Here is a 14,755-nt window from a genome sequence, read left to right as displayed (position 1 = left end):
TCTGACAAAAGAAAAATTTGGCGCACTCTTCACTTTTTTTTTTTTCCTTTTGCATTTTTTATTTTTTTTTTTTACCTTTCTTTTTTTAATCAATGACTCTTTTGAACATTGTAAGTTACCATTATACATTACTTTATTAATCTATATTTAAAAGTCACTCTTTATATATATTATACTTACTCTATACTTATTCTTTCTTCTTCTTCCTCTTACTCTTTCATATTATGAACTAATCTATTTTTGTTTTGTCTTTTTTCTGTTTTACTCTTTCTGTGAACATATAATAGATAGATATATGAAGAAATATACAATAGAATTAACTGGATTTATAAGTTTTCTATTGGACAAAAGAACAGAAAGTTAGGGAAAAGTATCCAACTCTTTATCATGGAAATTAGTTTATTGAATAGTTTAGTCTTTTAGTTATAGATATTATATTTTCATTTAAATAAAATCATACTTTTATTATTGTTATTTCACTATTATTTATCTATTTGTCCTCTATCATCATCCTTATCGAAAGGACTAATAAGAAAGAATAGTATGATTATCATTTTAGTTTTACTAAAAAATAAAAAAAAAATCCATATACACATCAGTATCTGTTATTTCTCTTCATATATTACATCCATCATTTTTAAGAATAGATATTCTCTTATTATCAATCATCATCACCACCCATGATAATAGCAAGTTGTACCTGTATACTGTTGACTGTTCGTCTTCTCTCTTAACGAAAATAACGATCTCGTTGATGACACCGTAGGATAGACCATGCAACTTCACTATATAATACCCTCAAAGAAACATTTTTATTAAATCATCACAACAATAGATAGTAGCAATAGGTACATACACAAAGCATCATAGCAGGATAATTTAAATAATCAAACATTTTGATTTAAATAAAAGAGTACTTTTACAGGAGAAAGAAAGGGAATAAAGAAAAAAAGTAACTAAATACCAACAATATAAAGAATATTTACAATACTGGTGATAATAATGACAATGGTAATAATAGTAATAATACTAATGGAGACAGAGATGCCAATCAAGTAGAAAACAGAATGAGAGACCAACCAATAGGAAGAAACAAAAAAAAAAAAAAAAAAAAGACAAGGACTAACCATGTAGTAAAGGGTTCTGGAAGAAAATACCATGACAACGAGAGACAGATGAAGGAGACGGAAAGAGAGAGACCAACCAAGTAAAAAAAGAGACGAAGAGACCACACAACCATGAGAGGGAACAACAAGAGAGAGAGAGAGACACCCTACCATTAGAGAAAATAATCAACCAAGTAGGAAGAAAAAAAAAGACCTTCAAAAGTACCTGTACATACAAGTTGACTTGCATTTGCTGTTCAGTCCAGAGTCCAATAGTAAATAAGATAAAAAATAAAACGATTAGTTCCTTAATCTATGTCTTACCATCATAATTGTCATTCCATCCACTCCCAACCATTAGAAGAGCCGTAACCAGCTAAAACTAGAGAGAGAGAAAAAAACAAAAAAGGAAAGAAAGATGAGAGAAATGAGATAGAAAGGAAAGGAAAAGAAATGAAAACTCAGTTAGATAAACAAGAAATGAATTTATGAGTTGGCTGAATTAAAGTATCTCTCAAAGCAATCACGTATGTTTTCTTTTCTTTTCTTTCAATAAAGAAGATTTAGACTATATAGACAGTAATATCTAAAAGATCAATAAAATAAAAGAAGAAATACATTAGTATCATTTCCTTTTTCATCTATTATCTTTTTTAGACTTATCATTTTGCACCATTGATCGTTTTATATCACTGTTTTGTTTGACTAAAGGTTAATATAAAGTAATGATGATCATTCGAGATTTGATAGTATAAACAACAGCCATTGTATCTACAGATAAAATCAACCAAAAAACAATACTCCATCACTGTTATTCTTATATATATCAATGTTACCTTGTGTATATCATCTGACAGCGATACCGTATCAATCCCCATACAATAAAAGGAAGGATCTAAAAAAAAAAAAAGAGAGAGAGAGAGAAAGAAGCAAGTGATTGTACGTATATTGATTGATCATCTTTTCGTTCCTGACAACTTACTGATTTGATTGTATAGGCGACAATCATGATACCTACAAATTAAAAAAAAAAAAAAAAAAAACAGATGAGTAGCAATCTGTTACTCCTTCTTTTTATATACATGTTACCTTCTCAATAACTAGTGGATGTCTTGTATCATATTGCAATTGAATGTCATCATCATCATGAGTTCGGAGAGAAAGAAGGGTTGCCACTAGCAGTACATCTGACATTTTAAGACCATCAAGGTAGGTAGCTTGTTCCGGTTTTAATAGATACGCTCCACTGACCAGTTATGATATTATCCCCTAATTCTTTCCAAACCATACCGCAAATGGCAGGACTTCCAAGGACTCCAGCATGAAACAACACGGCTTACAGGCGATATACTGTATTCCCTGCATGTTGCCTTCTAGTCTCCACCTACTTGAGCACTAGATCCAGCCCCTAGATTCATAAATGATCCTAGACACCAGTCATCCTCGACCAAGTCCAATGCCTGTTAGATAAACAAAGATCATCCCGCCATGATCTTTGAGTATCACCAAAAGCTAAGTATAAAACGATGATGATCATTCGACATTTGATTGTATAGACGACAGTCATGATACCTACAAATTAAAAAAAAAAAAAACAAATGAGTAGCAACCTGGTACTCTTTTTTTTTTTTAATACATGTTACCTTGTCAACACCGGTGGATGTTTTATATCATATCACAGTTGAATGTCATCATCATCATGAGTTCGGAGAGAAAGAAGGGTTGCCACTAGCAGTATATCTGACATTTTAAGACCATCAAGGAAGGTAGCTTGTTCCGGTTTTAATAGATACGCTCCACTGACCAGTTATGATATTATCCCCTAATTCTTTCCAAACCATACCGCAATTGGCAGGACTTCCAAGGACTCCAGCATGAAACAACACGACCTACAGGCGATATACTGTATTCCCTGCATGTTGCCTTCTAGTCTCCACCTACTTGAGCACTAGATCCAGCCTCTAGATTCATAAATGATCCTAGACACCAGTCATCCTCGACCAAGTCCAATGCCTGTTAGATAAACAAAGATCATCCCGCCATGATCTTTGAGTATCACCAAAAGCTAAGTATAAAATGATGATGACCATTCGACATTTGACTGTATAGGCGACAATCATGGTACCTACAAATTAAAAAAAAAAAACAAATGAGTAGCAATCTGGTACTCTTTTTTTCTTTTCTTTTTTTATATACATGTTACCTTGTCAACACCAGCGGATGTTTTGTATCATATTGCAATTGAATGTCATCATCATCACGAGTTCGGAGAGAAAGAAGGGTTGCCACTAGCAGTATATCTGACATTTTAAGACCATCAAGGTAGGTAGCTTGTTCCGGTTTTAATAGATACGCTCCACTGACCAGTTATGATATTATCCCCTAATTCTTTCCAAACCATACCGCAATTGGCAGGACTTCCAAGGACTCCAGCTTGAAACAACACGGCCTACAGGCGATATACTGTATTCCCTGCATGTTGCCTTCTAGCCTCCACCTACTTGAGCACCAGATCCAGCCTCTAGATTCATAAATGATCCTAGACACCAGTCATCCTCGACCAAGTCCAATGCCTGTTAGATAAACAAAGATCATCACGCCATGATCTTTGAATATCACCAAAAGCTAAGTATAAAACGATGATGACCATTCGACAATTGATTGTATAGACGACAATCATGATACCTACAAATTAGAAAAAAAAAACAAATGAGTAGCAATCTGGTACTCTTTTTTTCTTTTCTTTTTTTATATACATGTTACCTTGTCAACACCAGCGGATGTTTTGTATCATATTGCAATTGAATGTCATCATCATCACGAGTTCGGAGAGAAAGAAGGGTTGCCACTAGCAGTATATCTGACATTTTAAGACCATCAAAGTAGGTAGCTTGTTCCGGTTTTAATAGATACGCTCCACTGACCAGTTATGATATTATCCCCTAATTCTTTCCAAACCATACCGCAAATGGCAGGACTTCCAAGGACTCCAGCATGAAACAACACGACCTACAGGCGATATACTGTATTCCCTGCATGTTGCCTTCTAGTCTCCACCTACTTGAGCACTAGATCCAGCCTCTAGATTCATAAATGATCCTAGACACCAGTCATCCTCGACCAAGTCCAATGCCTGTTAGATAAACAAAGATCATCACGCCATGATCTTTGAATATCACCAAAAGCTAAGTATAAAATGATGATGACCATTCGACATTTGATTGTATAGGCGACAATCATGATACCTACAAATTAAAATAAACCAAATGAGTAGCAATCTATTACTCTTTTTTTTTTTTATATATATACATGTTACCTTATCAATAACCAGTGGATGTTTTGCATCATCTTGATTGTATAGGCGACAATTGTGGCATCTACAAATAGAATCAGTAAAACGAGTACTAGTTCATCACTATTATTCTCTCTCCTTTTTTTTTTTAATGTATGGATTACCTTAGTTACATGGTTCACCAGTGTTGATGTATCAATCATAAAAGTGAAACCAAAGGAAGAACCAAGGACAATTTACAAATAGTATAGGCGAAACCGAAGCTATTGATTTTTGTTGAAAGGAATGGAGAGTACCACAAGACGAAGGGATAATAGTCCAAGGTCATGGGAGAAAACAATAAGTGGAAGACATCATACCAAGTGAGAGGGACAAAAAAGAAAAGAAAGACAAAGACCAACCATGCAAGAAAGAGATTTCGAAGAAAGCACCATGACAATGAGAGACAGATAAGGGAAAGGGAAAGAGAGAGAGAGAGAGAGACCAACCAAGTAAAAAAGAGAAGAAGAGACCACGCAAACTCGAGAGATAACAACAAGAGAGTGAGAGGCACACCATACCATTAGAGAAATAATCTTGAAGAAACCAACATCATAGGAGAGAATAACCAACCAAGTAGGAAGAAATGAAAAAAGATCTTCAAAAGTACCTGTAACACAAGTTGACTTGCATTTGGTGCTCCGTCCAGAGTCTAATGGTAAAAAAGATAAAAAAAAAAAGAAAAACGATTAGTTCCTTAATCTATGTCTTACCTCCATTCTTGTCATTCCAACCAGTTCCAAACCATTAGAAGAGCCATAACCAGGTAAAGCTAGAGAGAGAAAAAAAAAAAAAAAAGAAGGAAAGAAAGACGAGAGAAGGAAGGAAAAAGAAAAGAAAAGATACGTGATTGCTTTGAAAGATACCTCAATTCAGCCAACTCATAAACTCATTTCAATAAAAAATATTTAACATCTATTATTTTTTTTTATACTTATCTTTTTACACCATTGGCTTGCTTTGTATCATCGTTTCGTTTGACCAAAACCGAGAAGAAAAGAGATCTTGACAAATGGAAAAACCAGAAGAGTCATGAATTAACACAAAACAAGTAAGTAATTATATTTTATACTGACTTTTTATTATTTTATTTTATTTATTTTCTAAATTGACAATTGTAGAATAAGAATCCATTACTGTCATTGTATTTTATATGTTACCTGTCATTATTCCAATATGGAGACGCGAACAGAGTGCGGAGAATGAATGGAAAAAGTGTGGAGAAATGGAAAGAGAAAGAAAGAAAAGAAAAATGTGGGGAAACGAAATAAATAATAAAAAAAAGAAAGCAAAAGCCCGAATAGATAAAAGTGACGTACCAAAAGTAGCAAAATAAAGAGAAAGAATATATTGTAATGTGATAATGAATGTACAATTAAAAAGTAGATTAGTTTTTTGACATTTTCCTTTCAATGTCAAAAACTAATCTACTTTTTCTTTCACTGTTGATAATACATTTAGATCGAGTCAAGAATACAATATATGGCAAAAAAGGGAAAAAAACGACAAAGTATATGAAAAAGAGAATTAATATGATTCCATGTTGTTTCTTGTTTTTCATATTATTGTTAGAAAGTCTTTAAACTCTGATTCTCTTTGCTTGGATTCAGCTGTCATTTAATTTATTTAAGGAACCAGGTACAGAAATGCATTGATGACTGTTCGAGAGCTAATAACTAATAATATTAGAGAAAAGTAATAATTATGATTTTATTAAAAAAAAAAAAGAATGTAAATATATATAATTGATATACTAAGTATCATTTTAAACTACAAGTAAAAAGAATCACTAACGATTCATAAGCCAGAATAAAAGAAAAAGATACTTCTAATTGATTGTATAATCCAACCCAGTTGAATCCTATAATATATCCTGTTCATCCATGTTATCCACACCTTATGACAATAGCACGTATTCATTTCGTTTAATTCTGTGATCCTATTGTATATCTATCCATTCCGCTGATTCAGATGTATAGCCACTTTGCGTAATTATCCTATTGATACTATATTTGAATGATCAAGACTTCATGTATCTAGATTTCTTTCTTTCTTTTAGACATATATTCAGTGATGATGATCGTCAAGGATACCAATTATGAAGTATGAGAAGAAGAAAAAATGGTAATTCTAGATGGATGGATGTTGTAGTAAAAAGATCAAGATCAGAAGAACGTATATATAAAAAAAAAAGGAAAGAGGTTAGAAAAAAAAACAAAAAGAAGAAAAGCATTTGTTTTTGAAACTTACCTTTAATAAGAGTAAATATTTGTGGAATGTGTAAAAAAAAAAAAAAAAAAAAGAAAGAAAGAAAGAAAGAAAGAAAGAAAGAAAGAAAGAAAGAAAGAAAGAAAAAAGAAAAAGATTTATTTTATATGTCTACCTGATCGGAACCAGTTTAAAAAATCCTGCAAATCAAATCTACCAATCATAAGGAATCACATAGGTTTAAGTTTTTTTTTTTGAATTGATTTTTTTTATTATTGATTATAGTAACATCATAATGATGATGATGATGATATATTAGAATAAATACTTTCAAGTGAATGTCTTGATCACTTATTTCATATTCCTTGTATTCATTAAATTTTGAATAATCATGATAGTGAAGAAAGATTACAAAAGAAAAAGGAATATCAAGCATAGAAGTTAAATCAATTTGAACAACTTTTTATTATGGAACATCAATTACATTCATATAGAATAATAAATCAGTTTAAATATCATAAATTGATTACCTGATAATATAAAATAATAAAGTAATGAATATAAATTATGAAAAGCGGTAGTTGAACATCCAAAAAAGGAAAGGCTCAATTCATGAGGTTATATAAAATAGACCTCACATTTTTTTATTTTCTCACACTTTCTTGTTCTTTTTCTTCTTCTTTATCACTACTGTTATAAACTTCTTTTTTTTTTTATTTTGTATAAAAAGTAAGTAAAGATATAATAAAAGGGACTTGATATATTTGTTAACCAAACTCTCTCTCTTTTTATCTTGTTATAGAAATACCATCTCTTCACTCTTGTTTACAAACTGAATCCTCGATATATATTCAATAGATCATGAAACTATAACAATGGTACTATAACTATCAAAGGTACTACTATAAATCCAAAAGAAAAAAAAAGAAATAGTAAAATAATAAGTGATTTGGGTATGGCTGCGATTCCCATTCTTTCCTTTTTTTTTTCTCAGCAGTATTCCAGTATAATGCCTATGGAAAGGCTATTGAATATATCTATCAATTATGGTTATCAAGCACAAACAAAACACAATCAAGAATATTATCTTTGAAGGTAAGACTTAAAATACGATAATGAAGGATCTGTCAATCAAGGTATCACTTTTTTTTTTTTTTGTTGATGGGTAGTGTCACAAATACAAGATTTAGCTGTTTATATGTTGCTCTTTTCTCTATAAAGGCATCCTTCTTATCAAGATGGTTTGAATTCTTATCATTTATTTATCCTCGTGGAAATTGATATCGTTATCATTACTATCGTTGTCATCCTTCAACTGTTATTGGTATAGGTTCCAACTACAGTGGAATATATACTACACATATCAACCATTAACATTTATTTATTAAATAGATAGGTTGTCATGATACAGGTCCATCAGTCTTATTATGTTACTATTATTCAATTGTTATGATCCGTTTCAAGTATGGTCAATTACTCTATTCAAAGTAAGATATAAAAAAAAAAAGAAAAGAAAAGAAAAAGAATGTCTAAAATATGATTCTCATTCTCTTTTTCTTCTTTCTTCTTTCTTTTTTTATTGATTTGATACATCATCATCCTTTATATACAGATCACAAAACCAAATGAAAATTGGATACATAAAAAGGACGAATAACTAATGTAACTATATTATTAACAACAACTGGAAAGGGAAACCAATTTGTGTACAAATAGATGACATTTTTTTCTATAGTTTCTTTTATTGATAGTTTTAGCCTTATTATATTCTTTTTATATTCTTCTTCTTGTTTAATAAAGTTTATCTTTATATCATCATCATATTATTATTATTATTATTATTATTTATTATTCATCTTATTCAACTTTATTAAAATCATAAGTGTTTTCCATAAATGGTATCCATTCAAAGTCCGGTCTCAATGTGGGGGTGTGTTGGATCAGATTCTCAAAAAAAAAAAAAAAGATCTGGTCGAGATCAAAAAAAAAAAAAAAAGTTGGTCGAGATCAAAAAAATCTGGAGATTGAAAAAAAAAAAAAATTGTTGGAGACAATGGAAAAAGTTGGACCAAGCTCTGACAAAAGAAAAATTTGGCGCACTCTTCACTTTTTTTTTTCCTTTTACTTTTTTTTATTTTTTTATTTTTTTTTTTAACCAATGAGTCTCTGAACATTTGTAAGTTACCATTATACATTATTTTACTAATCTATATTATATATTTAAAAGTCACTCTTTATATATTATACTTCTATATTTACTTTCTTTCAGTCTCACATACTATGAACTAATCTATTTTTCGCTATTTTTACTCTTTCTGTGAAAATACAGTAGATAGATATATGAAGGAGTATACAATAGGATCGACTGGGTATGTAATAGGTTTTCTATTGGACAAAAGAATAGGCAAGTTAGATAGTGACAAAGATATCTCATAGATCACTTTTCTTCTTATTCTGCTTTAAGCCTCTCTCTGTGTATGTGTGTCTTTGGGGTTGGAATCATGATTTTTATTTTTTAAGATAATTAGGCTTAGACAGTTTTAACATTTTTACTTACCGTCTTCTTTAATAAAGTGTATATTTCTATCATAATTACCTTTGTTATCTCTATTGAACTATTATTTATCATCATCCATCATAAGATGACGAGTTCTTCGAACGGAGGAACAAGTCGATACACATATGTCATTCCATAATTTAATTGATATCCTACTCAACTATAAAGTGTTGATGATTAGTAAACCCCATATGCCCATAAAAAAAAAAAAGAAATAGACATTGGCCAATTGAGTCATATATAAGTATCAATTAATTGTAATGAATCATTTTTTTTATTGAATAATCAAAGGAATAAATAAGGGATGAACTAAACTAATCAAGTATAAAATAGATCCAAAAAAAAAAAAAAAAAATTATTGGCCATCAAGCTCTTGCTCATTCAAAGTTTCCAAAGTATAACCTTGCCAATCACGTTGTTTCATCTTGAGTGCCGTTTCCAGTTCCCATGTTGCTTCTTCCTTGGTAGCCTCGTATCCTTTCCATTCATCTGATACAATAGAATGCATCGATCCATGTCGTTGTTGAGGTCCTGGGTATCCTGTCCAAATTTCATCATCATCGTCATCATCATCATCATTGTCAAGATGAGATCGTCGTCGTTGTTGTTGCTTTTGGTCATATATGTCTTCTTCTTCTTCTAAGACAGGGGTTGGGTATCCATTCCATTCTTCCTCTGAAGATGATTCATTGATATTATTAGGCATAGGTATATATCCATTTCGCTTGTTGCTGTTGATGTTTGCGTGCATGTTATTCGATAAGAGGTTTTCTTGAAGGGAGCCGTGTGCTGATGATGATGGTGACACCGCTACAGATGATGGTACATTTTCATATTGACTTTGAGCCACCACCATTAATGGTACAAATTCAGGTGCAGTAGGTGAGAGCTTGGATTTCTTGCTTGGGTTGTTAGTTGAGGTGGGCATTGCCTTTTGATCTTTTTTTTCTTTTTCTTGCTTACTACTTGGATTTTCAATAACTACAGAAACAGATGATGCTATAGATCCTGTTGTCGTTGTTGTTATGGTTGTTGCCGTTGTTGCTGTTGTTCCTGTCGTTGTCGTTGTTGATTTGTCCCCAAGATCAACTGTCAAATCCTGTGTCATTCCAGACGAATCATTTCCATTGTCTACTTGTAATGAGTCGGTTGTAATCATATCTTCAGGACAATGTGTATCCAATGCAGTTGCCGAGTTAGCGCTATCCATTCTACTCGTTTTTTCTCCTACTTGTTGTTGTTGCTTCATTACGTGGTCATCATCGGTTGACAAAGATAGTGATGGTAGTTGAGATACATTGATATGTTCGAGCGAAGTGGCACCTTTATCGTATGATGGAGTATGCTGATTACTGTGATGATCAGTCTTGATATTATGAGAATCCAGATTGTCGTCATCATCATCCATTTTCCCATCCTGTTGTGGTTTTTCGTCATTGGTATCAACCGTAGTACTGTTGTGAATTCCATTTTCAATCCTTGTTGTTGATGTATTCCATCCGACAAACGCTGCAGAGATACGTGGTGAAGCTGGATTGGTTGACTGTGTATGATGTTTATTGTCAGTAAGGTGCTGTCGAGAAGTAGTATCTAATTTTTTGCGAAGAAGGATTTCCAAGGCACCATCATCAGAAGCAAATGCATCACAAACGAGTTGTTCACCAGGCAGTAAAGGCTGTACTTGTATACTTTCATCCACGAGCTGATCTCTGCGTAAATAGACACGAGATACTAACCAATGATGCACCAGTAGATCACCAGGAGAAAGAGTATGAAGATCATGGACAGTAGTACTAGTGTTTGACTTGTTGGTAGTGGGATGCATAGAATGTCGACTTGATCTCCTGCTGCTGCTGCTGTTGTTGTTGTTCTTGTTGTTCTTGTTGTTGTTGTTGTTGTTGTTGTTTGTATTGACGCCTGTTGTTTCCATAGAGACAGGAGAAAAAGTATTATAATGATGATTATCTTGACGCCAAGGCCGCATGTAATCTTCCAAAATATCTATTGAAGAAGCTGAAGGTATTGTATTTGTTGTCATGGAAGAGAAGGAGGAATCGGATGAAGATGGACAGGTTTGACATTGTTCCAAGAGAGCCATGATCACAGCCAGTTTTTGAAGTCCTGGGGCCGACAAAACAAGTTCAATATTGGAAGTAGTTTGGTGACACAAATGATTCTTGGAAGGAGTTGTTGATGTTTGTTGTAATGTTGCATGGTCGTCACCAATAGCTGCATAGTCAGTCACGATAGAGCGTAAAGAGAGTAGATGAGGTTGCATCCAAGGAATCACTACCATTTTGGATATTGATTTTGAGTCAAGAGTAGATGATGGTGTAAAGAAAAAGTAAGAGAGTTTTTGATAGAGGATATTGTGGTATGCTTGGTATTGTTGATCAGATGATAAGATAGGAACCATTTCACTAAATAATTCTTTGATACGAGATGGGCAATTCTTCCATAGAGAACGCAAGCGTTGTACTTGAGGTAACATAAGGGCTTTCATGATAGCAGCGAATCCAGAGAAATCACGATAAATATGTAAAAGACGGTGAGCGACTTGAACCAAATGGGATATCAAATTGTCTTTGGGCTGTACAGGAGGTATAACAGTCGAAGTAGTAGTTTTGGATAAACTTGACCAAAATATAAGTTGATGTGCAAAACTATGAGAAAGGTAATGGTGAAAATCCAATAAACGATCAAGTTGAGAATTGACAAGATCCAGTTGGCAGAGTAAAGAAGTTTCGAGTTTGACCATACTGAATAATTGACAATCAATAATAGCAATTTGTTTGGCTAAAGTATCAGGAGTCCAATAAAGAGCAGTGGCAGCTTGTACAGATTGCATTTGTCTTGTTAAATTATCATGACGGTGTCTTTCTACCTTGACTTGCTCGAGAAGTTTTCGTAAAATGCTGACAGACACATTAGGATGAGTTTGAGTTTTTGCCCTGGAAAGTGCTACGTTTGCTTGTTCAAGGTCAGTTTGACATAGTAACCAAGATTTGGTAATGGGAGATAAAGGAATAGTAGGAATGGTAGTTACCATAGGATAATATATAGAAATAGATATATAAAGGAAAAAAAAAAAAAAAAAAAAAAGGAAAAGAAAAGAAGAAAAAAAAAAAAAGAAAAGAAAATAAGATTTTTTTTTTTTTTTTTTTTTTGCGTCAGTCGGAGAGGAGTCTCTACTCTAACATAATATATGTATATGTATGTGTGATGTGTGGAAAATCCTTTTATTTTTATTTTTTTTTAATATATTAATAGAATATTATAATAACTATTTTATGATTTCCTTTACTTTTTATACTAGTTTATAATATATTTCCCTATTGGACTATACATGTCAAAATCTTTATTTTATTTTTCTTGTTTTTTTTTTTTTTTTGCCTCGACACACGTTTTCTTTACCTTTTTGTCATACCACGGGGCAGTAAGCGGACTTCAAATCCTATCTCTTGGGTACCAACTTCTTTCAAAATCATTATCACCGGATGTTGGACCCGGGTACATTTTTAATCAAGTACATTAGATATAATATCATAATAGTATCTTTTATTATATGATGGTAGGCTTGTTTGAAAAAACAATAATATCAATTTACTTCGTAAAAGTAATACCATTTTTTTTTTCAATTCAATAATTTCCAAGTTGCCGGAATAAAAATCGGAAGTACGCTCGCATTTTTTTTTTTTTTTTTTTTTTTTACTTTCTTTCCGTTTTATTTTCTTTTATATATATATATCAAATGTCTTTAGCACAATTATTGAAAAACCATCATCAGAAACAAGCAGAATCAAAACGACAAAATGGTAATAAAAAAAAAGAAAAGGAACAACAAGATTGCTATTCCTTAGGATCATCATATGTATATAGTAGAAACATACGTATTCATTGTTTTTTTCTATTTATTTTAAATAGATCAGTTAAGAAAAGAAGCTTTGAATACAACACATACCTTAACCGACACAGTATCTGACCACGTGAATCAAGGGTAAAAAAGAAAACCAACTTGCAAGACTTTAAATGACTTTATTTGCATTCATTTTATAATATAGTGTATCGACCATGTTTGCAAAACAAAAAGCCCTAGAACAAGCATCAAAAGAATTAGCTACACAGACATCAAGATATACCAAGCAAACCAAACAATGGTTAACCCTCGTTGATGATTTCAATGATGCTCTCAAGGTATTAAAAAGAAGAAAAAAAGAAGAGAGAAAAGATTTGAATATGGGTAATATTAATTTATCATATATCATTAGGAGTTAGGTGACGTCAAGAATTGGACACAAGTGATGGAACAAGATATGAAAACAGTGATGGCTACATTAGATTTTGTTTATCAAGGTAAATAATATATATATATATATATAAGTGGATGATTAAAATAAGTGTAAAATCTGTTAGGCAACATTGACGCTACAACAAAGAACAGACCAGGTGATGAACATTCAACGGCGATATCGTCATCATAGGTAAAAAAAAAAAAAAATTAGATTTATTGTATCACCGTTAGTTCCCCTCACAAAAGTTTTTTTTTTTTTGTTTCTTTTTTCCAGGACAGGAAAACATACAAATATTCCAATGACTTTATGACCGAAAAGAAGACTTACCTCTTTTTTTTTTTTATTATTGGATTTATGATTCTAACTGATATTGGTAATTGGATTGGATGAACTGGAACTAGGAATTGTACTAGATATAGAAATGACAGATTTGTCTTTTTTTTCTTATGTTTGGATTATACATTATTATTATTATTTTTAAAGTTTATACTATCGTGTATGTTTTAGTTTAAATATTTGGAGATTTACTATAGTAGTCTAGTTATTATTTTACTAATACAAAAATAAAAATAAAGAAAAAATGTCAAAATAGAATGTTTTTCTTAGTTCTCTCTTTTTTTTTTTTTTTTTTTTGTTCTTTTAGGAAAGAAAGAAAGAGGACAATGGATACAAAATGGTCATGTGCATAGATTTCGTCTTGATTGTATATGGGATAAGTGTAACGTGAACCAAAGCAAAAAAGACACTGTAGAACGTGGATGATGTCGCTTTTTTTCGTTGTTGGGGAGACCCCACTTTTGTCTCCCGTTTTTGATCTACGTAAACGTATCATTGGAATCAATATCGATCAGGTTTGTTTTTTCTTCTCTCTCTCTCTCTCTCTTTTTTCGTTTTCTTCTCTATTACTGTCAATTATGTTTTATAATAGGATGAATAGATTCATTATCCTAGTTTTGTTGTTGTTGTTGTTATTGTTTGTTATGATAGACCTTTTTTATAGCGTGTGTGTATTTAGGAGGAGCCACACAAGACGTGGTAAATCCAACTTGCCTGGAATTTTAAAATCAGCATCCAGTTTACCCCGCACTTTTTGTTAAACCTTTTTTTTTTCCTTTTTTTTTTTTTTTTTTACTTTCTTCGTTCATATTCTTTATGTTCTCCCACACTTTTCAATAATAAATCCTTTCTTTCTTTTATTTTTTATTTTTATTTTTTATTTGTTTTTGTACATTCCCTTTCTTTTTTTTTTTTTTTACTACTT

The 14,755-nt window shown here is 31.8% G+C and overlaps 4 protein-coding genes across 4 annotated transcripts; 1 reads left to right on the top strand and 3 right to left on the bottom strand.

Annotated features, from left to right (window-relative positions):
• Nucleotides 1-482: 482 nt before the first annotated feature.
• BX664DRAFT_386105 (uncharacterized protein) lies at nucleotides 483-2,424 on the bottom strand (the record flags this gene model as incomplete). The annotated part of the gene is made up of 5 exons (XM_051549305.1): nucleotides 2,189-2,424; nucleotides 2,089-2,120; nucleotides 1,431-1,482; nucleotides 701-785; nucleotides 483-525 (listed from the first exon to the last, which is right to left on the bottom strand). Exons 1-5 carry the CDS (start codon nucleotides 2,298-2,300, stop codon nucleotides 483-485), a joined length of 324 nt encoding a protein of 107 aa, XP_051400489.1. The 5' UTR covers nucleotides 2,301-2,424.
• Nucleotides 2,425-3,554: 1,130 nt separating this feature from the next.
• BX664DRAFT_386104 (uncharacterized protein) lies at nucleotides 3,555-5,471 on the bottom strand (the record flags this gene model as incomplete). The annotated part of the gene is made up of 5 exons (XM_051549304.1): nucleotides 3,555-3,679; nucleotides 4,168-4,239; nucleotides 5,048-5,089; nucleotides 5,151-5,209; nucleotides 5,420-5,471. The coding sequence occupies 5 exons, from the start codon at nucleotides 5,469-5,471 to the stop codon at nucleotides 3,593-3,595; spliced, it is 312 nt and encodes a 103-aa protein (XP_051400488.1). The 3' UTR covers nucleotides 3,555-3,592.
• A 4,086-nt stretch (nucleotides 5,472-9,557) lies between these two features.
• On the bottom strand, nucleotides 9,558-12,050 carry BX664DRAFT_262942 (RasGEF domain-containing protein; the record flags this gene model as incomplete). Its single annotated transcript, XM_051540745.1, has 4 exons — nucleotides 9,558-9,875; nucleotides 10,017-10,210; nucleotides 10,724-11,119; nucleotides 11,273-12,050. The coding sequence occupies 4 exons, from the start codon at nucleotides 12,048-12,050 to the stop codon at nucleotides 9,558-9,560; spliced, it is 1,686 nt and encodes a 561-aa protein (XP_051400487.1).
• An 858-nt stretch (nucleotides 12,051-12,908) lies between these two features.
• Nucleotides 12,909-14,088, top strand: BX664DRAFT_333548 (biogenesis of lysosome-related organelles complex 1 subunit 1). The gene is made up of 6 exons (XM_051545534.1): nucleotides 12,909-13,017; nucleotides 13,127-13,199; nucleotides 13,264-13,396; nucleotides 13,471-13,555; nucleotides 13,616-13,683; nucleotides 13,768-14,088. Exons 1-5 carry the CDS (start codon nucleotides 12,954-12,956, stop codon nucleotides 13,681-13,683), a joined length of 423 nt encoding a protein of 140 aa, XP_051400486.1. The 5' UTR covers nucleotides 12,909-12,953; the 3' UTR covers nucleotides 13,768-14,088.
• The last annotated feature ends 667 nt before the right edge of the window (nucleotides 14,089-14,755 follow it).

This window comes from Halteromyces radiatus (genome assembly GCF_025201355.1).
Source record: "Halteromyces radiatus strain CBS 162.75 chromosome Unknown BX664scaffold_4, whole genome shotgun sequence".
NCBI lineage: Eukaryota > Fungi > Mucoromycota > Mucoromycetes > Mucorales > Cunninghamellaceae > Halteromyces > Halteromyces radiatus.
This window is presented reverse-complemented; position numbering and strand designations above follow the sequence as displayed.